Source organism: Hibiscus syriacus, unplaced genomic scaffold, assembly GCF_006381635.1.
Source record: "Hibiscus syriacus cultivar Baekdansim isolate YM2019G1 unplaced genomic scaffold, ASM638163v2 tig00110348_pilon, whole genome shotgun sequence".
In the NCBI taxonomy this organism is placed as follows: domain Eukaryota; kingdom Viridiplantae; phylum Streptophyta; class Magnoliopsida; order Malvales; family Malvaceae; genus Hibiscus; species Hibiscus syriacus.
Genome location: NW_024062699.1, coordinates 1,768,514 through 1,795,801, shown reverse-complemented (window position 1 = coordinate 1,795,801; position 27,288 = coordinate 1,768,514). Strand labels below are relative to the sequence as shown.

The 27,288-nt window shown below is 35.1% G+C and overlaps 1 protein-coding gene and 2 pseudogenes across 3 annotated transcripts; 2 read left to right on the top strand and 1 right to left on the bottom strand.

The window, feature by feature from the left end:
- The first annotated feature begins 3,638 nt into the window (after positions 1-3,638).
- Positions 3,639-8,280, top strand: LOC120120807. 3 transcript variants are annotated; one of them, XM_039140344.1, is made up of 5 exons: positions 3,639-3,858; positions 4,452-4,640; positions 4,860-6,236; positions 6,412-6,437; positions 7,088-8,280. In XM_039140344.1, exons 2-5 carry the CDS (start codon positions 4,631-4,633, stop codon positions 7,838-7,840), a joined length of 2,166 nt encoding a protein of 721 aa, XP_038996275.1. In that variant the 5' UTR covers positions 3,639-3,858; positions 4,452-4,630; the 3' UTR covers positions 7,841-8,280. The 3 variants fall into 3 exon arrangements, with proteins under 3 accessions (XP_038996275.1, XP_038996277.1, XP_038996276.1); XM_039140346.1 differs by having other exon boundaries at positions 4,796-6,236; XM_039140345.1 differs by lacking the exon at positions 4,452-4,640 and having other exon boundaries at positions 4,796-6,236.
- A 2,629-nt stretch (positions 8,281-10,909) lies between these two features.
- On the bottom strand, positions 10,910-15,419 carry LOC120120809 (annotated as a pseudogene).
- Positions 15,420-18,497: 3,078 nt separating this feature from the next.
- Positions 18,498-21,642, top strand: LOC120120808 (annotated as a pseudogene).
- The last annotated feature ends 5,646 nt before the right edge of the window (positions 21,643-27,288 follow it).

Sequence of the window (27,288 nt, the reverse complement as noted above, 5' to 3'; positions counted from 1 at the left end):
CCTATAAAACAAAAATAGACGAGAGACCAAAGATACAAAAAAAAAAGATAGACACTTGTTCTCATATGTAATGAGGTAAGGGAGAGGTAAGATAGTAGGTTGTCTCCAATATCAGATTGGGGGCAACTTCCGTAGAAGACATCCGAATTATGAAATATCCTCCGTGGGATTCGATCTCACAACTTCAGATTAAAAACCTTATGCTTTACTAACTTAGATGATCATTTAAACAAAAAATACACACCTTACCTAAAAAGTTTGATAAGATAGGCCGAATACGCGCATGCACTTAGGTTTGTTTCATAAAGGAATGATGGATTGGTCGTATGATGACGTGGACGAAGGTAGCCACATCTTATTTTGCTTGGTTTTAGGATACGTTGCGTTGCATCTTCGGCCGTCCAACAATTGACTGTGATCTGGATAGTGAGTGAGGCTCTTTTTATTATTTATAGTATAAATTATAAATTTGATAATTAAATTTTATTTTTTCTCTTATTTTATTTATTATATTTTAATTTTTTTAATTTTTTTATTAATTTAATATATTTAGTTTTTTTTTCACCCAACCGTTAAATAATTAACGATATTAAAATAGTTATTATATAGATACAAAATGACGTATTTTAGGAAAATTATTTTTTAAAATGACATCGTTTTAATACCGTTAATTATTTAACAACAGAATGATCAAAATAGAAGAAAGATTAAAGTTTAATGACAAAAAATTAATGTATTAAGTTAAATGAAAAAATTAAATTTTTAAAATTTAATGAGTAAAATAGGAGAAAGAGTAAAATTTAATGATGAAATATGTCATTTATCCTTATTTGTATTATATTTTATATCTCCAGCTCAGCATAGCCTCGGCTTAACTCTCCATCCAGCCGAGCTCCTTATACAATCCATTAATCCGTTGATATAGATGGTTTATACTTGAATTTGATTTTGTTTAAATACATTAAACTTTTTTAGTTATATTATTTATATTACTAAATCTCTTGATCTTTTATGTCCGAAAAGGGACCTAACCTAACCTCCAATTTTTTTCAAAATTTGATTATCCAAAAAAAAAAAATTCAAAATTTCGCTTTAACCCTTATAAGAGTAAACTATACTAAGGGATAATCGTTTTGCTTAAACTTGACAGATTTCAGACTTATTTTAATTGGGTAGATTTTTTAAGATTGATTAGATCAAATTGAGTTTGAATTTAAGGTGAAAAATTTGATATGATTTGACATAATATTATAATTATCTTTCATAAATTTAATAATAATTACAATGATACAATTTTTTATTTTATTCTTTTCATTTAGATCATTATTTTATCTAATAAAAATGAATTATATATATATAGATCGGGTTGAATTTTGGATCGGATGAGACCACTTTTAAACCCAGGTCGAGTTGGTTGTATTGCAAATGAACCAAAAATCTGACCCGACCCGACCCGACCCGTTGTCATCTCTAACTACACTAAAGATCATTAAATTATATAATATTTTTTATCAGCAATTTTTTTAAATATTATAAAATAATCATTAAATTATTTATATAGTTACAAATGATTATTAAAAATAATATAATTATTAGAAAATCTTCTTTAAAAACTTATTGAACTATTACAAATAGATCATAAACTTATCCAAATTTATTACTATTTTAACATATTAAAGGATCATTTGGTAACAATTTAAGAAATTTAAGTTTAAGAAATTTGCGTTTAGGAAGACGGATAATCGTTTTAACCAGACATAACCAAAATATGAATTTATTTATTCCGACAAATTTTCTTAATAACCAACCGTCAAAATTAAAATTTTGATCGAACCAAAAAAATTTGCAACAATTATAATGGATGGGCACTAGAACAATCTTGGAATTTATTCATAAAAGACATTAAGAATCATGCAATAACTAAACATGTCAGGAATTAGGGGTGAGCGCTCAATCAAGTTGAGTCGAGTGATGAATCATATTTTACAACTTGAAGTTGACTTGAAATTTTTCGAGTCGAGACGACTTTACAAAATTCGAGTTGAATTGAATCGATTTTTCGAGTTTCTGTTTAATTTAATTGTAAATATTTATAATATTATGTATTTTATTCAAATTTAAATGATTTTTATAACCATAAACAATACATATATATTTATTTATATTTTTCATATGTAATATACATAAATTATACAGAGTTGAGGAACTCGACTCAAACTTGAAAATTAATTCACTAATTACTAAAAAATTCAAATTACTATTCGAGTTATTCAAGTTGTATTTTACAACTCAATTTGAATTTGATTTTTTTCCGAGTGGAATCAAGTTTATGAAATTACAACTCGAAGTCAATTTGAGTCGAAAAAATGATTTTTCGAGTTAAGTCGAGTTTTACTCCCAAAATCATGCGATTACAAGAAAAACAAAACATGGGTATGCACAATAATTACAAGGGAAAACTATTTAATACGTAGAATCCAACATGAAGAGTAATTGATTGAATTACTCTAAACAGTCACAGAAGTATGCGATGGAATTAAAGCAAACCGAAGAGTATCGTAAAGTGAACGCAGTAATGTTCATCGCATGCCTAAATGATCGTATTGTTTTTTACTAGTCTAGAATCCTGTGTTGATAAAATATACTTCAAGGGAATTAATCTCCAAATCTACTTCTCTACAACACAGATGCCACATATGTCATGTACAACCTATATTTCCGTGAAGAGTACCGAGCATTTTCCTAAAGTACTTGTTGAAATTCAGATAGCCGTGTACCTTTTTCATCACTAATGAATCCACCACACGAGCATCTTCATCACTTATTCGCACAGCTCCAACTGGAGGTGGCACTGCTGCAGTTGTATTCGAGTCAATTACAATCCAAGGAGCACCAAAATGTAGTCGATACCAACCCCATTGAACAGTCACCGTCACCCAAGATGAGACTGGTGCAGGGCTCGGCATGCCAACTTGGAGATAGTTTTCGCGCAGTGTACCTATATCAACGTATGCTTGATTGAACATCCTTCCAAATACTAACTAGGCCCTTCTAAAGACGAGCGCAGTTTCGAGATCTTAAACTATTTGGAACCAGTTCGACCCATTTATACTTTGCCCTTAACACCTTTACCTACACCTTGTCCACATTAGTCAGTAATTGGAACCTCACTTTCATGATTAAAGCTTTACTTTTACAATATAGTTCTTTGATCGGAAACCCACAAATATTTTGTTTTTTTAAAGGGGAAAATGAGTCAAAAAAAAGTTTGAGACTAAGTTGGTACTCTATCTATAATTACAAGTCAAATTAAAAATTAATTATTTTTAATATCTCATATCATCAAACTTAACACATTTAAAAGTTGAATGATCAAGTTATAATAAATCGATATCGTAAATGAATTAAACAATTTTTCCAAATTTTAACGATCAAATTGGTAGTTTACCATACACGTGCACATATACAAAACCAGCCGACAAGTGAAGTGGGTAAAAAGTTTTGAAAAGTGAAAGTGAAAGGTTGTGGACCTCTGACTTATTTGAGTCAGCTCCCAAGTTTTATCGGCTCGACTCGCAAAAGATATAAATGTGGCTCAGTGGCTTATCGGCTCTCTAAGATGCTTTTTCCCTTTGTTTTCTTTCACCTCCCTCCCGTCCTTTCTCTCTCTCTCTCTCTCTCTCTCTCCCCCATCGTCCACAAATTCCCCTATTTAGCAAATCACGTTTTCTCTGATTTTTCTTCTTAATTTGTGATCTGAATTTCTCCATGGATCTGTGTTTCACTGTTTCTCTTTGTCTTGATCTTCGATCTTTCTTTCCATCGTGAACTCTGGTTCTTCTTTCTCAGTCTTCTTAGGTGAGGTTGAAAGCTAAATTCCATTGTTTACTTCTTCGTTTCTTTTAAACTGCTTACTTTTAGTGCGTATCTATGTGTATGTGTGAATTTTCATCTGCTCTGATGTTGCTTAGTTTATGATCGGAGACCTTTCACTTCTAGTTGTTCTAATTTTTCACCACCTCCTCTGTGTTAGTAGTTTATGAATTATGATTTTGATTTTGCTTGATGAACAGTAGAATTCTTATTGTTGGTAGTGCTTAAGTAATAATAAAAAAGGACTGGTAAGTGGTAAGCAGTAGTATTGCATAGATTATGAATTCCGTTTATGGAATGAAGTCGCGAATCGAAAACGTAATTCGATGAAATGTGAAACGCCTTTTTCAATGGTTAATATATTCATTATTAATTAAAATTATTAAATTTAATGTTTAACAGAATAGTAATTAAATATTCAGAACTTTTAATACGATTGTAAAATAAAATCTCACTGCCATATATAATAATATCTTGCAAGTCCTAAAGCAGAACAAATAATAATCCAAAAAAATAAAATAAAAATATGCTCGGATCAACTTTTCAGAATTTTAACCTCTAATGGCTTGATTTTGCAGATTATATTGCTTTTGAATCGTGCAATCCAGTTTAAAATTTCCAGGAGCGACCAAACTAATTAACTCTGGGAGCTTGGACTGATCTCATGTATCCAAAACTTCAACGAAAGATTTTATTATGCAATCTAAAAACATTTTGGCTACTTCAACCTTAACATTTCCAGTTCACACTTCTGAAGATGAAATTGGGTAATAAGTTATGCACGTGTTCTGTAAATCGTTAATTTCCAATAGACTATTAGTTGTCCTTTAAGAGCATTATGTTTTGAATTTTTCTTGGAATTTTTGTTTTGAAACTATGGATATCATGTTTGATGTTAGTGTTCGCTGAATTTCATTTTCAGGTAAGATGCATTGAGCCTCTTAACACTTCTCAAATTAAAATAGAATTTGATCTTACCATGTCAGATCGCGTTGCAAAATCAGATCGTGATAGTGATGAAACAACTAGGAAATCTATGAATCATTACCAAGCTGCTTGGATGTATCATTGGAGGTATGCAAGGGAAAAGCCGTCCACTGAGGTTCACGGTCATTTGCTGAACTTTCCTGGACCCAAAAAAGTCGATCATGAGGATTCTAAGAAGTATCCTTTCCTTAACAGGACTGAAATGGAAACCAATATTTTGAAATATTCTCATGAAGATGTTTCTGAAGCCAGAACAGATGACACCTTGAAGAAGAGTCTGAAAACAGTTTCAAAGAAGTTGGGTGAAGAAATTTTGGATGGACAGCCTCTTCCACCTTCCACCAATACAGGGAATAGGGAAAGTTCTTTGTCTTTGAAGAATAATGCAGGTACTTTATCTGATATTGAGGCAGTGAGGTATCAAATCGATCTCAATGATGGCCATAATTCTCTTGCGCTGGGTAAAAGTGATGGCTTATATCCTGAAGGCATTTCACGGATTCCTCAGCAGCTGGTCAAGCCTCATGAATTTCTTGAAGAAAACATCTTACCTGTTTCATTGTCTTTTCAGGATGATGTTGGGTCATGTTCTAAAACTGTACCATATGTAATGCGGAGTGCGGTGGCTCCTACACAATCTTTCACACATCAACATGAAAACATTGATAAATCAAGCCCTGTTGTAGCACCCAAAGATCACCTCATGGATTCTAAACTTTGCAGCTATTCTAACTTTTGGGTCCATGAGAAGAAAGCTGATGCCCTTTTCGAATCCAGAAGAGGGGGGAGTTCATTATCCAGGCAGAATGTTGCGCCTCTATTACTGAATGACCAGTCAAGAAACGATAGTCAGAATAAGCAGAGTCAGAAAGTGGAAACTGATTCTTGTATTAGATTGCTTCCAAGCTTGGGTGGTCCTGAGGCAAAGAAATCAGGAAAAGCAGACGATGAACATTTCTTGCTGCCGAGAATACCTTGTTCTGTTCATGATGTCAAGACTATGGGAATATGTACCACTATTGATTCTATGGAAGAACTACCCACAGATCCTTCCAAGATTTCTCAGACAACTCACCAATTTTTCATTACAAAGAAAACTGGTGCTAACTTAACTGAAGGAGGACAAGAGTTCAGAGATACCACAGTCTCTCCCAAATTGAAGGGAAATATGTTCAATGAGTTCCTGGGCTTATCTCCCAGTTTCAGTTTCCATGGTCAGGAAGGAATTAAACTGCAACCTCTGGAGAGCTCCACGGGTAATGAAAGAAAAGAAAATGCTGGGGATGTCGGAACTTCTACTGTTTGTTTAAAGAATGAATCATCAGTTGAAACTGATACGATGGAATTGGATGTGTTCCAGAAGAGCCTTCTTTCAAGTATGTATTTATGTTACCTCTGTAATCACAAAGGGAATGGAACTGCATATTTTAAAATTTACATCAGAATGATTATAAACTTACTCTTAGAAATATCTGTGAACTGAGTTACTTTTATATTTACTTGGTCTTTCAGTATTCATGTTCATATTTAATAAGCTTATTTATGTTGCAGGTGTGGCTTTCTGTCCATCGGACCAGGTAATTCTTTTCATTTTTCTGTTATACCATGCTAATAGCAAAATATGTAATCAGATCAAATGAAGCTTTAAGGAAGGCACTTTTTGGATGATTACTTGTTTGAACCAGTTATATGAACAATATGTTCTTGATATTTGTTAGGAATTCTGATTTAAGTTCTGTTTGACCCGAAAGTTTGCTTGTGACCCGTTTAGTGAAAATTTAAACTTGGGAGGAAATAGGGGATTATTTGGTTAATATGGAGTTTCTTGAGTTGAAGGTCCGGAACTGTAACCCAGCACTGATCTTGCCGGAGTGCGGGGGTGGAGCCCCCATGGTACAGTAAAGTTTATTTTCTAGTTTTTTTTATATGTGCGTGCACTTATAAACATGTACCTAGCGTTTCCACAGATTGTGTGAGAGATAGGTGTTTTGTGCCAATTTGTGCTCGTGTTGCGGTTATTGTGATTTTCGAAACCCCTCTCAAAATTCTCTCTTCTCCCCATGGTTTTTTCCGTTTGAGATTTTTCACGTAAATCTATGTGTTTTTACTTTGCAATCTTGTTTGTTTGCTTGTCATTATCTTTTCGATTTTGTAACAATATTCTATACATTGAGTGTTTTCTCGAAAACTGGTTTTCTTTGGTCATAAATACTAATTAATTTTGCAGAACATCAAGGGAGTTCATACATTATCTGAAACTGAGAATGCTACTGGAGAAGCTAGGAACAAAACTAACAACATTGAATTACCTGACATGAATGATGGGCTTCCTGCACTTCCTGCTGCGGCAAACTCGATGAATGATGGAATGACAAGCACCTCAAGAACCCAGAGTTTAGATGCAGATCATCTTCTTTGCTATGCTGAGCAGCCTGCTAATTCCAATACCACTGCTTGTCCAGATGGTGTTTTGGGGCCAGTTCCAAGCAGCAGATGGGTTAAACGTCTCAAGTTGAACACTTCAGATCCTTTTGCTTTTGGTACTAAGAGCTCTAGAATAGGGGAAGTTTCATCCCGTGAAAAGATTAACAAGATCAGCAAAATCATGAACTGCAGCGGGACGAGTTCAGAGTCCACAGTGGGTAGAAGCTATGTGAGACCAAAACTGGCACTTGATCAAACTCCAGTGCTATTAAAGAACAAGGACTCCACTTCCAGTGGTTCAGTGAGGAAAAGTCATGAAATATCTCTTTCACGTGCTTGGATTCACCGATGGTGTCGTAACAAAGATGCACCCCGAAACAAGAAGCCTGATGCTGCAGTGCTATGTGAACCACAGAGCTCAAAGGCAACTTCAGATGAACTCCAAGAGAAACAATTTCCAAGCATTGCAGCCATGGCTTTGATGGGGAATGCCGTGAACGGTTTTCATCCTTGTGAGTTTAGAAGAAAGGGGTCTTTGATAATTTGGAATACTTGAGAGATTTGGAGGCAATTCTGGCTAAAACCATCCATGCTGGAAAAAAACAAGATGACCTTTAGGTGATGCCAGTAGTGTTAGTGGTTCTATTTCTTTGGGTTATTTTTGGAAGGATGCTACATAGGCCTTGTCTTGAATGAGCACTCGGACCAAAGATCAAGGAGACAATCTCAACAACTATCATCTTTTCTTGCAAGTTCGAAGAACACTCCATTTGGAATGTGAATCTTCATAGATTAGAGTTAAGTTTTGTAATAATGAATCGGGTACGTGTTTGTCATAAATACCAAAAAGATGGAAGGAGTGGTTGGTTATTTTGTATTCTGTGGATTGAGTGCTTTTGAAATTTACTACTAGCCTAGGAACATCAACTATTTCAGTAATGTAATGGCCTAATGTGTGTATCAAATATGTGTCCGGTCTAGAGGATCATTTCCATATATTTATGTCTGAAAATGGGTTGGACGTGGGTTCCTGAAATATGAAAAGTTTGTAGCAACATAGCTAATGGCTATTAGTAACATCGATTAACCTACTTTATTGGAAGAGGTCAAGATTTAGAGCAAGTGAAATGTGCAATGAATGTTTAAGGTGCTGTGGTTAGCTGGTTAGAGATATAGAGACGTTCTGGTCCGATAATATTCATTTGACCCTTCTATCTTATCAGTTCATCACGATAATTTCACTTGTTATTCGATTTTTGATTGCTCAAGCTCGCATCATATACATATACTATGAGATGGACCAACATTTTCACTTCTCTTGGTTTGTTCTTTGTCTCTTATAAAATAACGATATCTATAAATGTATCCTAGATGATCTGGATTCAAGCAAATGAGTCTGAAAGGTGTGTATGCGTTGTCAATTGACTAAGAAAAGTTTTGAACAAATATTATCTTATAATCACCCTATAAAACTTAAAAAAAGGACCACATTTAAGGCTCCAGAACAAAGATATAAAACAATGACGTCCCCTTGGCCTCAATTTCCTCAATATGACAATTAAGATTTATGCTACTAAACAACCATATCGACCGGACCTACCAAACAAATCTACCAAAGCTGAGTAGCCAATTGTGTTGAAAAGTATCAACTAAACCATAGTAAATACAAGAAAAGTAGTCCCAGGTAAAGTTTAAAACAAAATTAAAAGGAAAATCATTTTTCAAAGTCAAACTCAATTACTTTTTGGAACTAATTAAGCCAAAGTATAGGTAAAGATCTAGGAGTTTGTAGCCCTAGTGTAAATCTGCTGGCTAGAATGTGCAGACACCAACCTAATCAACCCTCTAACAATCAACTCCCGTATTGCCTTCCTCGCCAGTGATCCATTAATCTGTCGAGTGATCGCAAAAAAAACATATTAGAGTTCGACACAATAGCCAACTTTCAGTCGTGCATGCATCTTGAAGCAAACATTTTATAAAAGAAAGTCAACCTGATTACCAGACACATTCAAACTTTATAACCAAGGATGACCTGAAGGGGGGCTGGCAGGGGCAGTCCGGAAAATTTCAAAATTTCTTTTAGTTTAGGCATTTTCTTTATATTTTCTATTGATAATATGTTTTTAACCCATCAAATTTTATAAGTTCTCCCCTAGCATAAAATCTTGTGTCTTTGCCTGTCTTTAACACAGGCATATTAATATCAACATATTGCTTTCTGTAACATCTATATATATATATATATATATATATATATATATATATATATAGTTTGGATTGCCAATGAGGGTTAAGAGATTGTAAGCTGAGAATAAACAACTTCAAAGTAGGTTCCCATCTAACCATGCAGCAGTCACCATGGATTCAACACTAAAAAGTACCATCAGATATCTCAGATAAACTCGTATTTCCTAGAAAAAGGAGCAGGGCAGGGCAACAAGACTAGGCACAATCGAACAGACCTCAATAAAAAAATAAAATCAAAACCTAACATTATCACAAAATGCAAGAGCAAGGCAAACATCGTGCAAAGGGAAATTTAACAATCAAGAACAAATAACACAGAATGAGGCAAAAAGAAAGTACCCTCAAACGATCAGAGAGGATTGAAGGAGTGATAAGCTTGTATTTAGGAGCTTCAGAGAGAAGTTTGTCATAGGTAGCTTGATCAAACAGCACCATGTTGTTCACCTTCTCCTTTTGCTTTCCCTTGCTCCACTTCTGTTAATACAAAAAAAAACCCAATTTTTATTTAACTCCAAAAAGCAGAAAAACAAACCCCATTATATATATAAAGAAGAGGATGATGACCTTCTTCTTCTGCTTTCCACCTCCAGACTTGCATTCTAAAAATAAATCAATGATATAAATTTCGTATCATTTGTTAATATGTCTGTATGAACCTTTTCTCTCAAATGAAATAATCTTGGATTACAAGTTAACCTCAACGGTTAATAATTATTTCTTAATGATTAGGTTACAATTAATAAATTTAATTTAGGTTGAACAATACAGCTAACCAACAGTGAAAACGCTCACTGAACAATTGTTTATTGATGATGCGAGTCTCAATACCTACCATTCATTGTTTTTTTTATTATCCGGTGACTTTGTCAGGATTGCTGAAATGCGTAGATGGGTTATGGTTGAGCTGTGATGATGAAAGGATAATAGTGTTCACAACGAACCACAAGGGCAGACTTGACCCAGAGTTCCCGATGTGCAGATCCACATGTCCTAAACTCCATTTGGGTTCACAGTGTTGGCTTCCAATTACCTCAGGATAACAGAGTAGCCACGGTTCATGGACATCGAGGAATTGCTGAAGACGACGAAGGTAACCCCTGCGGAAGTGGGTGAGCTGTTGATTAAAGACGGGATTGAAGCATGTTCCAGGGTCCAATTCAGTTTTTGAAACCAAGCTAAATGACAGTCGAGAAGATGCAGCTGCCGGAACAAGTCCAAGCAGTAGAAGATGAAGAGCTAAGAACAGAAACGGAAGATCTACCAACATTAATCATTTTAATTGTTGGGACACTGAATAGGCTTTACTTAAAAACCAACAGTTCATTGAATGAAAATTCATGCACATAATACATACTAATCCAATTTCAAGCCTCAAACAAGCTTCTATTCTTTTATCAAACTAAAGACCTGCAAAAAACCTCATGTGATCTTCAAATGTTTCCCCATGCCGTATCTTGGTCACTGATCCATCTTCTTCAACCTGAAACCATTAGTTTGAAATCCTAATTTATCTTCTTCTCCTTTTCAGGGAAATCATCATTCAACGACTATATGCAGAAATTTTCCTTTAGCAATCAAGTTTAACACGAACCCATGCTAAGAAATGATCATGCTGATGAGGGTGTAATTGCTGATTTGAAAATGAACTTGCTATAAATAGAAAACAAGGTTAAATTGTGTTACCCAGTACTCAGGTGGGCGCATCTTGAGATTGTAAGTTGATGCCATGCTCATGCAGTAAGCACCTGCATCGTGCACAACCAGGCCAGTCCCCTGCAAAAATAGAATCTTGATTAATCCAGATAATTGATACTCCAATCAGTCCATTATATAGATAAAACTGGATACCCTAGCTGGGGTGGGAAGTTCTCTCTCCTTTCCCAAGAAATCCGCGGATTCACAAACAGGGCCAACAATATCAAAGGTAGAAACCTCTGCATCAGGAGGAGCAGGAGAAACCAACTCTATATGCTGCAATCATATATGAATGGGTTTATTGAAACAGTATGGATATAAATTAATGATTTAGAAGAACAGAACAAAACTCTAGGGTTATAATTCATATCTTGAAAAGTTCAACTATTTGGTCCCAAGTTCAATGGACTGCACCTAGGACAGAAGCTTCGTTAAAACCAACTGCTAGGTAATTTTGACTGTATTTGCATGTTCATGAAAGCTAAACTTGTTGGTTGATGATTGGAACCGATGATACTTACTTGGTAAGCACCATAAAGACTAGGACGGATAAGTTCAGCCATACTGCCATCAATCACAATGAAATTTTTGTTCCATTAGTTTTGACTCCGGTGACACGATTGACTAAGCAGCAAGTATTTGCAATGAGTGATCTCCCTGGTTCAATGATGAGATTAAGATTTCTTGAAACTACCAATTCCCTGACCTACAACAACCAACAAGTCAAAAAAATAATAATAATATTAGCCAAAATGAACACTCCAAGCATATCAATATCGGTGCTTCATATATGAAGTATTAAAAACCATTAAGTGGCTGCTATAGAATTCCTATTTCTTCCACCAGCTAGCCAAAAAAATTCATGCATGAATAAGCCAACCATGGATGTTATGACAACAATTTGGAAAATTTACAGGTCTGAGCCTTACAGTGTCAATGAGATTTCTAGGTGTGGAAAGGACGGCACCGCTATGGTAGTAATCTATCCCCAAACCACCTCCAATGTTCAAATAATCAATTTCAAACCCTTGGGCACAAATTTCATCAATGTAATTGACCATAAGTACAGCAGCATCCCTGAATATGTCCACCTGAAGAACAATACATGAGAGTTTCATTAGAACATGATGAGCAATTCATGAAATAGATTCAGACAAACAATAATGTAACACACAAAATAAAATATGTTGACAGACTGATAGGATAATCCAAGAAACAACTTTTGTAACAATCAACAAGTACGAGTTGCTCCAGCATCAGTTAACTTGGTAATCCGAGAAGTATTGGGTTAACCACAGAAACCTACCCTCAAATTCCTCTCTTGCCAGATTTAACTAGCAAGGCAAATAAATAAACTTAATGTTGTTGATACCTTGGTAATGGTAGAACCAAGATGACAATGGGCCCCCACAAGCTTCAGTTCATTAGGGTGTGCTTTTACAGCATCCAGAAACCACTTCAGCTTCTCATTCCTAATACCAAATTTAGAGTTCTTGTTTCCAGTAGCAACATATGGATGAACCTACAGAATAATAGCAAGTCATAAACAAAACTAATTAATATTCAGTTGAAAAGCATGCTCTTGGTATCAAGTCTATCTTAAGCCTTCAATGTCCTCCCCTAGAATTAATGTAATCCTCAAAGCTAGGTTTAAGTTGTATTACCAAAAAGGAATCATCTTAAGTAAATTTAATAGCCATCCCATCATGGATCATCAACTTGAGAGCTGAGAGTAGTCTGCAGTAGGCAGATGGATTCAAGCTAAGGAACAATAATCTGGTTCTTGAGTACACTAAAACTGGTGCAAGAGAAAAATGGGATAAAAAGGCAGCCATGAGGTGGTTTAATGGAGAGAGAATCGTCATGGAAATGAAGATTAGATGATAGAGGTTAAAATACGCATGCTGGTTTTCCGAAAATTGGGTTGAAATTTCTGTTGATCATACTTCAGTAAACCAATATGTAGTACTATGAGAAAGCCATGTATAGCAGCAGAACTAGGTCCTCATGCACCATATAATAATTACACCAGAATGCAAGTTCCATGTTTTTTCGAACTATTTTATATGTACATATATTGTCTAAACTGTTTTATATGTACATATATTGTTTCAAACTATACATGGCCATTAACATTGTTTCGAACTAGGTCCTCATGCAGCAGAACTATATTGTTTCTAACCAAGTTTGATCAATTTAGTTATCCAAAGTCATATTCTTTATAAAAACACGTCTAGACCACACATTAATGGCCATGTAGTTAATAGTATAAATACCACATTACCTGAGGATCCACATCAGGGTTGATCCGAAGCAAAACATTAACCTTTCTGCCAGCAATTCTTGCAGCTGCAACAATATTCTCCAGATCAAACTCACTATCCACGTTCACAAAAACACCTTCTTTGGAAGCTAGTACCAAATCTTCCAAGATCTTCCCATTCCCATTAAATATGCACCTATATATTTAGATATTAGCACCAGTCAAGCTAAATAAACAGTCAACAGGAACAACCAAATGATTCCTACTCATAGTCACAAACAAATTTAACATAGCCCAGCACATCTTAAAGCCAGATAGATCCATCAAATAATATATTTCATTGTAATGATGGGTGCAACACCAACCTAAAGAGTCTAGCATTGACAATGGCAAGTAAAACTGTCAATGAGACGAGCTAGATTGCAAGCTACTCGAGTTCAGCTCGGCCAAAGCTCAGTCAACACTCGATTCGAACGGGCTCGACTCGAGTTCTTAATGAGCTGAAGCGAGCTATTTGAAACAAGACTCGAAAAGCTTGTGAGTAACTTAAAAAATAATATATTAAAATTTTTATTTAAATTAAATTATTAATAGTATTAATATTTATATGTTGTTTTGTAGAAAAATGCAGTATAAGATTTTATGTACTTAAAGGTTCATATTTGAGCTTGAATTGAGATCGAGTTCGAGCTTCAACCGAGCTAAGTTTGAAAATATTTCGAGTTCATATTTTTTTTTAATTTGAGTCGAAATTGATAATTTTAAGTTGACGAACTTTCAAATCGAGTTAAACTCAACAATCCTCACACGACTCGTCTCATTTTCAGCCGTAGTTCAAATAATCAACTTCAAAACCTTGGGCACGAATTTCATCAATGTAATTGACAAGCACAGGTGCTTATCCACATTAAGCGGTTACTTAATGTAGTGAAAAAGGCACTCCTTCTAAGATTGTAGCACTCATTCTAAACAACAAGACAAGCTTAAGAATACAACCTAGCTAATCACTCAAACAAATGAATACCAAAGGCTGTCTTTGGAATTTGAATGCTGCTTTTACAACTAGCTTTTTATTACTAGTATTATCTTTTTTTCACTAAAATGTTGCATTAGTCAAATGCAAAATTAATCAAAATAATTATAAAAAAAATTAAAAATAAACGAGTGATAAAAATGCAGTGCCCAATTAATCATAATTGTTCAATTTAGAAAGCAAAATAATGAATCTATTCACAAAATTATTATTATTTTAATCTAAAGGCGGAGTCGAAAGAAGGAAGCTGACGAAAATATGAACAAGAACGAAATGAAAAACAAAAGTAACCATTGTTCAATATAAGGAATTTACTTAGTTGGATCGAAGCCGGCACGAAGAGCCAACTTGAGTTCATTGCCACTAACAAGCACAGCACCGCAACCCAACTTCCTCAAATGCTGCAAAATCTTGTAATTATTGTTCGCCTTAATCGCGTATCCAATAATGGAATTCTTCAAGCCTTGGAGAGCCTCCTTATAAGCTTCCACATTCCTAGTAATCTGAGGCTTGCTGTACAAATAAAACGGCCTCTTTTCGACCTTTTCCATGACGTCCTGGACCTTGGTATCCTCACAATAGAGAAATCCATCCAGGGATTTGGTGAAGCAGTGTTGAAAAGTGGTGTTGAGGGTTTTAGCAGGGTTTTCAGAGAGGATAGCTTTGAGGGAGAAGGAAGGGTGCTTGAAGAGATTTTTGGAAGTTTTGAGGGTCAAAATGGAGAGTTTGGAGAATGGGTTTTGGGTTAATTGGTTGTCTAGGGTTCGGGGAAGAGATGGGGAGTGAGAAAGATGGTGAGTAGCCGCCATTGACGATGAAAAAATGCACTAATCTGCTTTTGATATTTAAGTAGGTATTCTTTTTCATCAAAGACAACTTTCAAACTATCTCAAATCAATTTCTCATATCAATTCACGGCCACTCAATCTGTTTTCATTCTATTTATACCAATAAGGAGGAATATGACACTTACCATCCTACATAGTTTCAAAATAAATCATTGGGTAAACTACTCCAATGGTCACTAATGTTTGGGTAAGTTTTCGTTTTACCACTGATGTTTCAAAAGTTACAAATCAGTAACTAACATTATCATTTGTTATAAATTGATCACTCGCCGTTAACAGGCGTGACGGAAAACACAAGTAACCTGTTAACAGCAGTTAACAGGCTTACCTGGATAATATAATTATACAAATAGTCCATGTTATTTATATATTCTTTCAATTTGATCCTAGTTTTAATAAATTAAAATATATTTATTTTTAATTCTTATAAATAATGATATATTTTTTAAGAGAATATATTTTTTAAATAACTTAAAATTTATATTTTATCATAAGTAATACTATAAATCTAATTTTTAGAATGATTTAATATTAATTTTATATAAATTTATATTTATTTATTTATTTTCTTATTTCAAATTGAAGTTACAAAAATTATTTTTACCTTTAATTTAACAGTTGTATAAGTAAAAAATGGGTAAAAATACATACATACATATTGAAAATAAATATTTACACCAATCTGAACTGTAGAAAGAAAGATTTATATATATATATATATATATATATATATATATATATATATATATATATACTTCTACATGTAACCTCTACATTTACTCCTGTGATGAAGGAGATAATTTTAAGCATGCTTGGACTACAATTTGCTGGCATCATTGTTCTTTCTTATTGAAATGAAAAATAATAAAAGGAAGCAGTGATACTGCATGCCATATAATTTCAACCAGATGCATCAAAATAAAAATACAATGAATATATATAATGATAGTTTTTTGTTGCATGCCAAATGCCATTAGTTTCTATAGTATAGCATAAGGTGTAAATGAGAAGAAATAGATCATAAATTATTCAAAATTAATTTAGTTAAAATTTGATTAATATTATATTCGAGCTTGAATTAAATTCAAACTCTTAATGAGCCAAAGCGAGCTATTTGATATCCGACTCAAAAAACTCACGAGCAACTCAAAAAATAATGTATTAAATTAATATATTTTATAAAATTAAATTATTAACAATATTAACATTTATGTTATTTTTAAAAAAATGCAATATGAGTCTTTCTTGTACTTAAGATTCATGTCCGAGTTCGAGTTTGTGATTTAATTGAGCTAAGTCTTAAAATGTTTCGAGTTAAAGATTTTACGAGCTTGAGTCAAACTTGAAAATTTTAAACTCTCGAGATTGATAATTTTAAGCACATGAGTTTTTAAATCAAGTCAAACTCAGTTATAAACTTTTCAAATTAAGTCGAACTCAACAATACTTTGGACTAACTTGCTCTTTTGCAGCCCTGTACTATAGCAGATAAAGCTAAATTTCTTCTTCCTTCAGCTATAAGTCTTATGCCGTCATTGCCTCCTTATGACAAAAAATTTATCCTATACTATTCATCACTCTTATTTTGGTCACTTACATTAAAAAATATTCAATTTAATCACTCAGCTTTATAATTGCTTTTGCTTTGATCCTTCTACAATGACAGATTATTTTATTATTATTTTTATATGATGTGATATATTATATTAATATTTTAATATGATATGTTATATTATATTATATTAATAGTGTGATATTATATTAATATTAATTTAGACCAAAATAAAAGTTAGAAAATAGTTGAATGGTTAAAATTATGATCGTATTAATAAGTTTAAGAGTAAATTGAAGCACTAATCAAACTCATAACTCATAACCATATCTAACTAACTGCATAACAGCAAACTAACTCCTAACTATTCAACTGATCATAACACATGTTTCTTTTTAAATTTTTGTTTGACGTTATTAAAACTATTAGATCTTGTTAAGAAATTTGATTCATTCATATATTTGTATTGATTTCATATTTATAATTTCAATTTTATTATATTTTTATTTAAAATATCAAATATCTAAGTATTTTAACCATTCACGTTAAATAAAAGAATATATAATAACATGGACTATTTGTGTAATTATACCATCCAGGTAAACCTGTTAACTTCTGTTAACATGCCACGTGTGTTTTCTGTCAAGCCTGTTAACGACGAGTGACCAATTTGTAACAAACGATAACGTTAGTGACCGATTTATAACTTTTGAAACATCAGTGGTGAAAACAAAAACTTATCCAAACATTAATGACCATTGGAGTGGTTTACCCTAAATAATTTAAACATAGGATTAATAACTATTATTGTAAGAAAACTTGATTAGGGGTACACATTTCTCTCAAGAGCAATGGCACAAACCTTTATCATATCCTCTAATTTCCACAAAACAAGAATAATTATTGAAATTTTAGATTTTTTAAAGGCTTTTTAGAATTATAGTTAAGAAACCAAAATACCAAATTAATATTTCAACTATAATTTAGGCGTCTATATTTCAGTGACCAAAATATAACCTTTTCAAATAATAGTGACCAAAACCAAAGCTTATTAACCACTTGTATAGTTTAGCCTTTCAAATAAAACAAAATATATGGTATAATCTTTTTGAATGTGGCATCTGCCGAGAAAAGGGTGAAGACGGTTGATGAATTAATCCAAGACACAAACTGTGTTTGGGGTTTGAATGGAGCTGCATGCATATCGCCAAACTCTAAAACAAAGGCTCAACCTTCTTTTTTAAGACGACGTCAATAACAGTAAACCTGAAAATCTAAGTTGAAAGAACTATATTTGATGGTCACTTGTTATATAAAACCTATCCCTTTCTCGATTAGCCTTAGTCTCAGACTCCTATCATATGGTATGATCTTCTTCTCTTCAATCTTGGATAACACTTTAGTCATTGCATCTCCATACTTTTTATAATTTATTATCAGTTCAATCCCATCATCGTATGTTATTTCCAATGGCTTATTTGCAGATGTTCGGATTGGATTCTAGGTGTAAAAGCCTAGTTAGGCCAACATCTTTGTGTGAGTGCTGCTTTTGAGCTCAACGAAATTGTAATCATGGCTGACACCTTGTCTCAACCTGTGGAACGACAAGTTCTAATAGGCGGTTAGTGTTTTGCAATTTGGTACATGATTTTCTAGATATGGTTTGATGGTGCTTTTCGATCTCCATTTTCGCAGGGTCCGAAACAATTGATTTAGAGAACTCGGAAGATGAAAGAGAACAAAGCTTGTGTCACTTAAGAAAAAGGCAATGAGTGCCTCAAGCAAGTTCAAACATTCACTTAGAAAGAAAAGCAGGAGACATAGTAGAGTGATGTCGGTCGTAAATATAGAGGATGGCCTAGATTCTGAAGAGCTGCAGGCCGTGGATGCGTTTCGCCAAGCACTCATCTTAGATGAATTACTGCCTGCTAAACATGATGATCATCATATGATGCTGAGGTCGCAATCGTTCATCTCGGTTTCGTTAGTTAGCTTTGAATGAAAGATTAGGCCAGATGACTCATTATTTGATCATTCTGATGATACAGGTTTCTTAGGGCTAGGAAATTTGATGTTGATAAAGCAAAGCAAATGTGGGTTGATATGCTCCAATGGAGGAAGGAGTTCGGGGCCGACACGATCATGGAGGTATATACAACTGTTCCCATATTGATGAATATATGAACTGTGTCTGAACTTTTCTCCTTGGGATTTCTTTGTAAGGACTTCGATTTCAAGGAATACAATGAAGTGATCAAGTATTATCCACAAGGGTATCATGGGGTGGATAAGGATGGACGACCTGTTTATATCGAAAGGCTTGGTCAAGTGGACGTTAACAAGCTGATTAAAGTTACGACGATCGACCGATATTTGAAGTACCATGTAAAGGAGTTTGAGAAGACCTTTTCTATTAAGTTTCCTGCTGCATCCATTGCAGCAAAGAAGCAAATTAACCAGAGCACAACCATATTGGATGTGGAAGGAGTGGTATGTCCGATTTGCTTCTTATAATTTCGCTTTGTTGCAGTTCTAACACCTACAACATATATAACTTTCAGGGGCTTTCAAGCTTCAACAAGTGTGCAAGGGAGCTCCTTCAGCGCCTTCAGAAGATTGACGGTGACAATTATCCTGAGGTACTCGATACTCATTACTCCATAAGCTCAGTTTTACGTGCCTGCAGATTCTCTGTCTATTTCTTGCACCGAAATAAGGCTAATTGAACGGCTCCAACATTGCAGACTTTGAACCGCATGTTTATCATCAATGCTGGCTCGGGGTTTAGGCTGTTATGGAACACGGTTAAATCGTTCCTTGACCCGAAGACCACTGCAAAGATCAATGTAAGTATTGATTCACCATTGTTACCTGACTCTAAATTTGGTATATGGTACTATAATGTTGCTGAAGAACTTTTCTCCAGGTTTTGGGTACCAAGTACCAGAGCAAATTGCTTGAAGTAATTGATGCAGAGTGAGTTCTTTCACTTTTTTTCTCATAATGTGCCATGCATTTCAAACTTTATAGAACTAAAACATCTACTTCTTGTGGCGTTCACCAGTCAATTGCCAGAGTTCTTGGGGGGTACTTGTAATTGTGCCGACAAAGGCGGTTGCATGACTTCCGACAAGGGTCCATGGAACGATCCTGATATATTGAAGGTAGTCTCCTAAAGCTTGATCGATTTCCAGTGAATACCTATCTAATATTATACTTGGAATAATGAAATTGAGTACCACATTTTATGAGCGTAGAAAGTTGAAAATGGTCAAGCCAAGTGCATAAGGAAGAACATATCAGATGCAGAGCAGAAACAAAGCTTCCCTTTCGATGCAAAGACAGATACGAACAGCGCCGAATGCCATGCAGATCCTTTTCCTGAAGTAAGTTTTCTCATTGTCATTAGATCATGGATTGAGATAAACCATAGTTCATGCAACATAACTACATGTTTTTATATACTGCAGACTCCCATCAAGAGAAAGGCACATTTCGATACATTGGTAGACCCTTACTCGGCAAACTCATTGAAAGATGAAGGATTTTCCATGTCCAAAGGTACTTGCATTCGGATATGTTTTCTCGAGTTTTAAGGATATTACTTCAAAAGGAGGCGTTAGCATTGACGGGACAAATTTCCCTAAAAAATTTCAGCTTGTTACCAGACAAAAGATGTTAGGATGGCTACACAAGGAATGGGGACCAACATTTACGGAGGAATAGTGGCCATTATTACGGGGATCATCGCCTTGGTTCGCCTGTCCCGCAGCATCATACCAAGGAAAGTAACCGAAGCTCTTTTGTATGGTGGTCAAGATTACTACGATGATCCAATGATCAAAGGCCCTGCAGCTCAACAAGCACCTTCTATCGATGGCGCTGAATTATTTGCCATTATGAAACGTATGGCTGAACTGGAAGAGAAGGTGACCGTACTCGTCGAGAAACCAGCCACATTGCCGCCCGAGAAGAAGGAGATGTTGAGTGCTGCTTTAAGCAGGGTCGAAACCCTGGAAGAAGAGCTATCTGCAACTAAGAAGGTACATTAGTTTTTTGAAAAAAAAGCCATAATGTCAAAATACATCTAACATGTGATAAAATAGTAACTTCAATCCTTTTTTTTTAAGTATTTTGACTCGTTACGTTTTATTTGGGATAAAAAGATTATTTTACAAATGGGAATTGTTAGTTAAAAAATTATTAATACTTCAAAAAATGAGCACTTTTATTTTAAAATGAAACATTAGAGTCGAAATACTTCAAAAAAAATAAAATTAAAATGACTATTTTATCAAACATTTCGAGTTTTTTTACTTTAAAATGAAATGTTGAATTAAAATGTTATAAAAAATAAGAATTAAAATGACTATTTTAATAACATTGGAGACTCTTTAAAAAAAAACTTCAAATCCCTTGTGAAGAACATGAATTGGTCACTATATTTGAATCTTAATGTTTTGTTTCCTTGCAGGCACTTGAGACGGCCATTGATAAACAGCAGGAGCTCCAAACCTACATTGACAAGCATAAGAAGAAGAAGAGGAAGTTTGTAAGTTATCAAACATCAAATCATTCACACATTACATATATAATATAGGATTATCTGACGTCTAATTCTCTTGTTTTTTGTGGCTGCAGAACCCATTACGCTGGCTAAGTTGAACATAAATGTCGGGATTTCTGCCCACAGATGAATGGCTAACCAATATTGTTTTGCTTTGTAACATATTCAATTCCCAGCCCCTTTAAGCAAAGGAGTTTGGCATATACCGTTATATGTTGAACAATTACTGTCTCAAAGTGGAGGTTCTGGGTTGCCCAAGTTCTTTTTATGAAATTCTGGGGAACGTATATAAACTATAGGAAAAACCAATGAAATGATATATATATATATATATATACACACACATACTCGTAATTTGGCTGCTTCTTCACTGTGTATGTACGCAAAATCAAGCTTCACGAAGAGCCTATTAAATACATGCAAAAGAAACGAAACTTTCACAAAATAAAACCATCACTATGTTATTTCATCCTACTCCCAGGATATGGAACAGGGGCAGATTTATGGAGTTATGGACAATGTTTTGGAAAATATTAACTTTGTTAAAGCTAGCTCTCAGTTAAAAAGAATATTTTTAGTATCCGAAAACTAAGGTATAGAGGCACAATTATGTGTGAAGAATGATTAATATTCTTAACAACATCTATAAAAACGACGTTTATTTGATTTTGAGTTATGCTTAAATTAATATGAAAATTTTAAATTGTTGAAGGGTAATCTCGATTCCTCTTACTTCTAAAACAATCTAATAAGTTTTTAATATTCGAAAATTTACATAATAATTTGTTTTAAAATTTCATTTTTTAATAAAAAAATAATTTTTTTGTAAGAAATAATCGTAACATTATTCAACGTCTAGAAGAATGCTAAGAATTAATTTCACACGAGATGGTGCTTCATATGATGAAATATAAATATTAGAATAAAAACAAGCGTATATCGTGTAATTTTTTTTCTTTGAAAAATATGGGAGCCTCATTAAAAACTCCTACTACCTACATAAGGTTAGGTCCTATTAAGAGAGAGTGCCCAACTATCCATTAAACCATTATAACAAATCGTTTCATACAACAGGTTCAATAAACTTAAGACAGTCCTGATCAAAGTAAAAGGAAACATTGAAATCAAGAGCTCGTTTTGTTAACATATGAGCCACTTATTTCGCTTCTCTATGAATGCATGAAATAATACAGTTAGTGAATTGGGTACATTTGGAACGTACTGGTTGAATGAGTAAACCTAACGTGGAATCATCAGACTCGCCACTATTGAACTTAAACACAACCATCGTGGAATCAAGTTCAATAACAATATTTTGCATCCTTCTTCTAATGTGATATTGATCGCGGCAGTGAGACTATGAAGCTCAGCGAGATCGGAGTCGTAGCAACCAACATACATGTTTGCAATACCACCTAGGACCTTCCCTCGAACGTCTTGGGAAACTACACCAACTGCCGCTAATTTATCAATCGAATTATAAGCACCATATGCGTTTAGCTTAATCGCCTCACCGATCGGGGGCCGACAACAATTAAGAGCTTGAGACCGCTGACCAAAGGTTTCTTGTGAGACCTTGAGCAATAATAAATTCGCTATGAAGAGTCTGAGCATTGGCAACAATCACCCATGTAGTTTGCAATCTCCCATCATGGACTAAGGAGTTCTTGCCATTCCACAAATTCCACATAAGTACTATAAAACTTGCAAAAACATCTATTCCAAGCCGAGCAGCTGCCGATTCTAACCATAATAAAAGGGATGAACAAAGGGATGACGTAATCGAACCTGGGGTACCAGCGAGTCGCAGAATTTGTTGCGCAAAGCTGCAGTCTCTAACAACATGCATTATGGTTTAAAAATCCGTTTGGCAATGAGGACATTGACCATCACTAAGTCCTGCAGTGTGCATTCGATCTCCTATCGAAAGTGCCCCATGCGCTAGTCTCCACGCAAAGATTCAGGGTTTAGGTAAAACCTTTAATTTAGCCATAGACTGCCGTAGTTTTGATACTGTTTCCAACGTATTTGTTGCCTTTTGAAGCAACCAATAGGATGATCTAACTGATTATACCCTTGTATCGTGATTACTCCAGATAATGCTATCAGAAAAACATAGTGCAATCGGAGTATGTAGCACCGTAGTAGCATCTTATACGGAAAAGAAAGACTTGTCTTTATTACGATCCTATTGTGGTTGATAACGCTTATAATGTCTTATGTAATCTCCTCCATGCATACGAACTCTTACTACCTATTTTAGAATTTAGGACATCTCCATCAGGAAAATATGCTCGAAATACACGCACAAACAAAGAGTCTGACTCCTTAATCAATCTCCAAATCTGTTTATCTGACATTGCCAGATTCAAGGATCTCAAGTCTCAAAATCCTAGACCACCTATATGTTTCGGTTAACATATTATATTCCAAGAAATTAAAGGCCAACCACGTTCTGATGTCTTCCCAGTCCACCAGAATCTATGCATGACTCCTGTAATCTTATTTAGAAGGTGACATTGCATATTGGGAAGTGTCTGTGCCATAGCTTTCAAGAAAACCTATTGTCAACCATAAGATAGAAGTCTCGTTGTACATCTCGTTACCCTAACTTTGTCACGCATATATCCAAATGCTCTCGTTTTATTTTTACCAATATGAAGGGGTATGTAACACCTCAAATCCCGAGTTAGTAGACTCAGGTCAACCCGAGTGAGAGTTTAAATTAATCCATTAGCCTTGTGTGAGAATTCAACTACAATGAATATTGGGTTGGACTTGGTTGGAGCCCAATTGTTATGAAAATGGGGTATTTTCAAGTTATACTTAAAGCTAGAGTTAACAAGGGAGTAATTATACCATTTTCATTTTCAAAAGCTGAAAATCCTTAATGATTCACTCGTCCAAGCCTTGGAAAAGAAATGAGTGACAGGAGTCGTCTTTGAGAGCAATTCCTATTAGAGTTCTAACATAAATACATAAGAGAGACTCACATAGATGATATAAGGGAGTAGTTCTTACACCTAGCTCATAGAGATCATACAATGATAGTGTATGAGAGGGAATTCCTCCGATTGAGTAGATATACTCCAAAGTTGGTCTCGATAAAGAAGCATCGCTTCTGTAGGTTTAGAGAGGTACTACGCCTTGACATTCTTTCGTACCTTACAGTCGACCCTCATAAGGTCTTTTCCAAGTTATCCCAATAGGTGAAGATGTCCGAAAGGGCCCCTAGCAGGAGAGCCCAACAGTCAAACAAGATTGTGGGGCAGTCCAAGAGAGTTAATGAGCTAGCAAGGTCATCTTGAACTTCGGCCAAGAGGGTCAGAGATAGTCAAGGTTCATGGAGACCTCTAGTAGCGTAATTGAGAAGGATTGGACAGATTTTGGATTGAGGGGGTAGGTCCGAGTCTAGGAGGAGACCTCCAACCTTAGTCTTCAGAGCTAGTGTCAATGATTCAGAGATATTTGTCACCCACCCTATTTGTGCTTAGTGCTAGAGAAGACACCCGGTGACGTGTTAGTAGGGATCTAATGGTTACTTCAATTGCGGCTTCTTAGACCACTTTGTTAGAGATTGTCCAAGGGTTTGGGGTGTAACTTCAACATCAACTTATATGTCTGCACCGTTTGTACAGAGAGACCGAGGGTGAGTGAGAGGTGGTAGTACTACATTCAGACAGTAGAGCAGAATTACAGCCATATCAATGATCGGTACAAAGCCGAGGGTAGTCTCTCAACAGTATGCAGTGAGAGCTCGAGAGGAGTGTGATGCAACATATGTTATATCTTGTACATTCATAGTATTTTTCACTCTAGTACTACTTTGATAAATCTCGGTTCCACCCACTCTTATATATGCTCTGACCTAGTTCAAGAAATAGAAACCCCAACCAAAGACATAAAGGTATGAGTTCAAGTATAAAGCCCTCTAGATCTAGATGTCCTAGTAGGAAAAATTTACAGACAATGCCTAGTAGAAATTCAGGGTCAAACTTTTCTAGCGTACTTAATAGAGTTACCTTTTCAAGAGTTTGACATGATCTTGGGTATGGATTAGTTAATTGAGCATGATGCCAGTTTAAAGTGTAAATCCAGATAGCTTAAGCTCAGACCAGACAATGATACCAAGTTGGTATTAACTTGTGAGAAGTCGGATTAGCCAAGGATAATGTCAGATATAAAATCCCAGAGGATGATTGAATGTAGATGTGAGGCCTACTTGGCTCATATGGTTTATGCCCAAATTTCAGTTCTAACTTGAGTATATTCGAGTAGTACAATATTTCCCCGATGTGTTCCTTAAAGAATTGTTAGGTTTATCACCCGATTGTGAACTAGAGTTTGGTATTGAAGGTAATGTCGGGTTCAGCTTCAATATTCATTGTTCTCTATCGCATGGCACCAACATAATTGAAGAAGTTAAATACTCAGATTCAAGAGTTGCTAGAGGAATGTTTTATCCGACTGAGCATTTCTCTATGGGGAGCTTTGATATTATTTGTAAAGAAGAATGATGAGTCGATGAGGTTGTGCATCGACTAAAGACAGTTGAACAAATTAACCATCAAGAACCATTCCTACTTCCTAGGATAAATGATATCTTCAATCAGCTGAGGGGAACGTGTGTGTCCTCGAAGATTGACTTAAGGTCAGGTTACAACTAGTTGAAGGAAAGGAATGAAGATGTAGTAAAGATAGATTTAATGATAAGATACAATCATTATAAGTTCCTAGTAATGCCATTTGGACTCACCAATGCCCCGATGACATTCATGGACCTGATGAATTGAGTCTTCTACCCCTACCTAGATCAGTTTGTGGTGGTGTTCGTAGTTGATATCCTATTGTACTCTCAATCAAATGAACATGATCAGTATCTCCGCATCATCCTTCAGACACTTTGAGATCGACAATTGTATGCTAAGTTTAGAAAATATGAGTTTTGGTTGCCAGAGGTTTTATTTTTAGGGTATGTCATGTAAGCAGACGATATTTGAGTCAACCCTCAAAAGATATAGGCTACAGTTAAGTGGGAGCCACCTAAGAATGTGTCAGAGGTGCGTAGTTTCCTAGGTTTAGTCGGGTAATACCATCGATTTGTTCAGGGCTTCTCGATGATAGCCACCCTACTGACCAAGCTGCTTCAGAAGGAAATTCCCTTTGTGTGGAATCAGAAGCGACAAGAGAGCTTCAAATAATTAAAGACAATATTAACTATGGCCTTAGTATTAACCTAGCCGTAGTTGGGTAAGGACTTTACGATTTTCAGTGATGCTTTGTTGAATAGCCTTGGATGCATCTTGATACAAGAAGGCAAGGTAGTAGCTTATGCATCCCGCCAGCTTAAACCTCATGAGCGTAATTACCCTACCCATGACCTTGATCTTGGAGTAGTAGTGCTTGCCTTGAATATTTGTTGACACTATCTCTTTGGTGAGAAATGTCACATCTTCATAGATCACAAAAGTCTTAAGTACCTACTAACGCAGAAAGAGATAAACTTAAGAAAACATAAATAGGTCGAGTTACTTAAGGACTACGATTGGGTGATAGACTAGTATCCGGGTAAGACAAATGTTATGGAAGCCGCCTAGAGTAGGAAATCGATGTCAAAGTTATGAGCTCTCTTAGCACGATTGATCTTGTCTAGTGAAGATGGGTTTTTAGCCGAATTATGACTTGAGTCTGAGCTAATGGACAAGACTAATGGATTGTAGAGTTCAAATGAGAGACTAAGGGATTGGGTGGAGCAAGTTCGCCAACGCGAAGTAGCGGGCTTTGAGTTGTGCGATG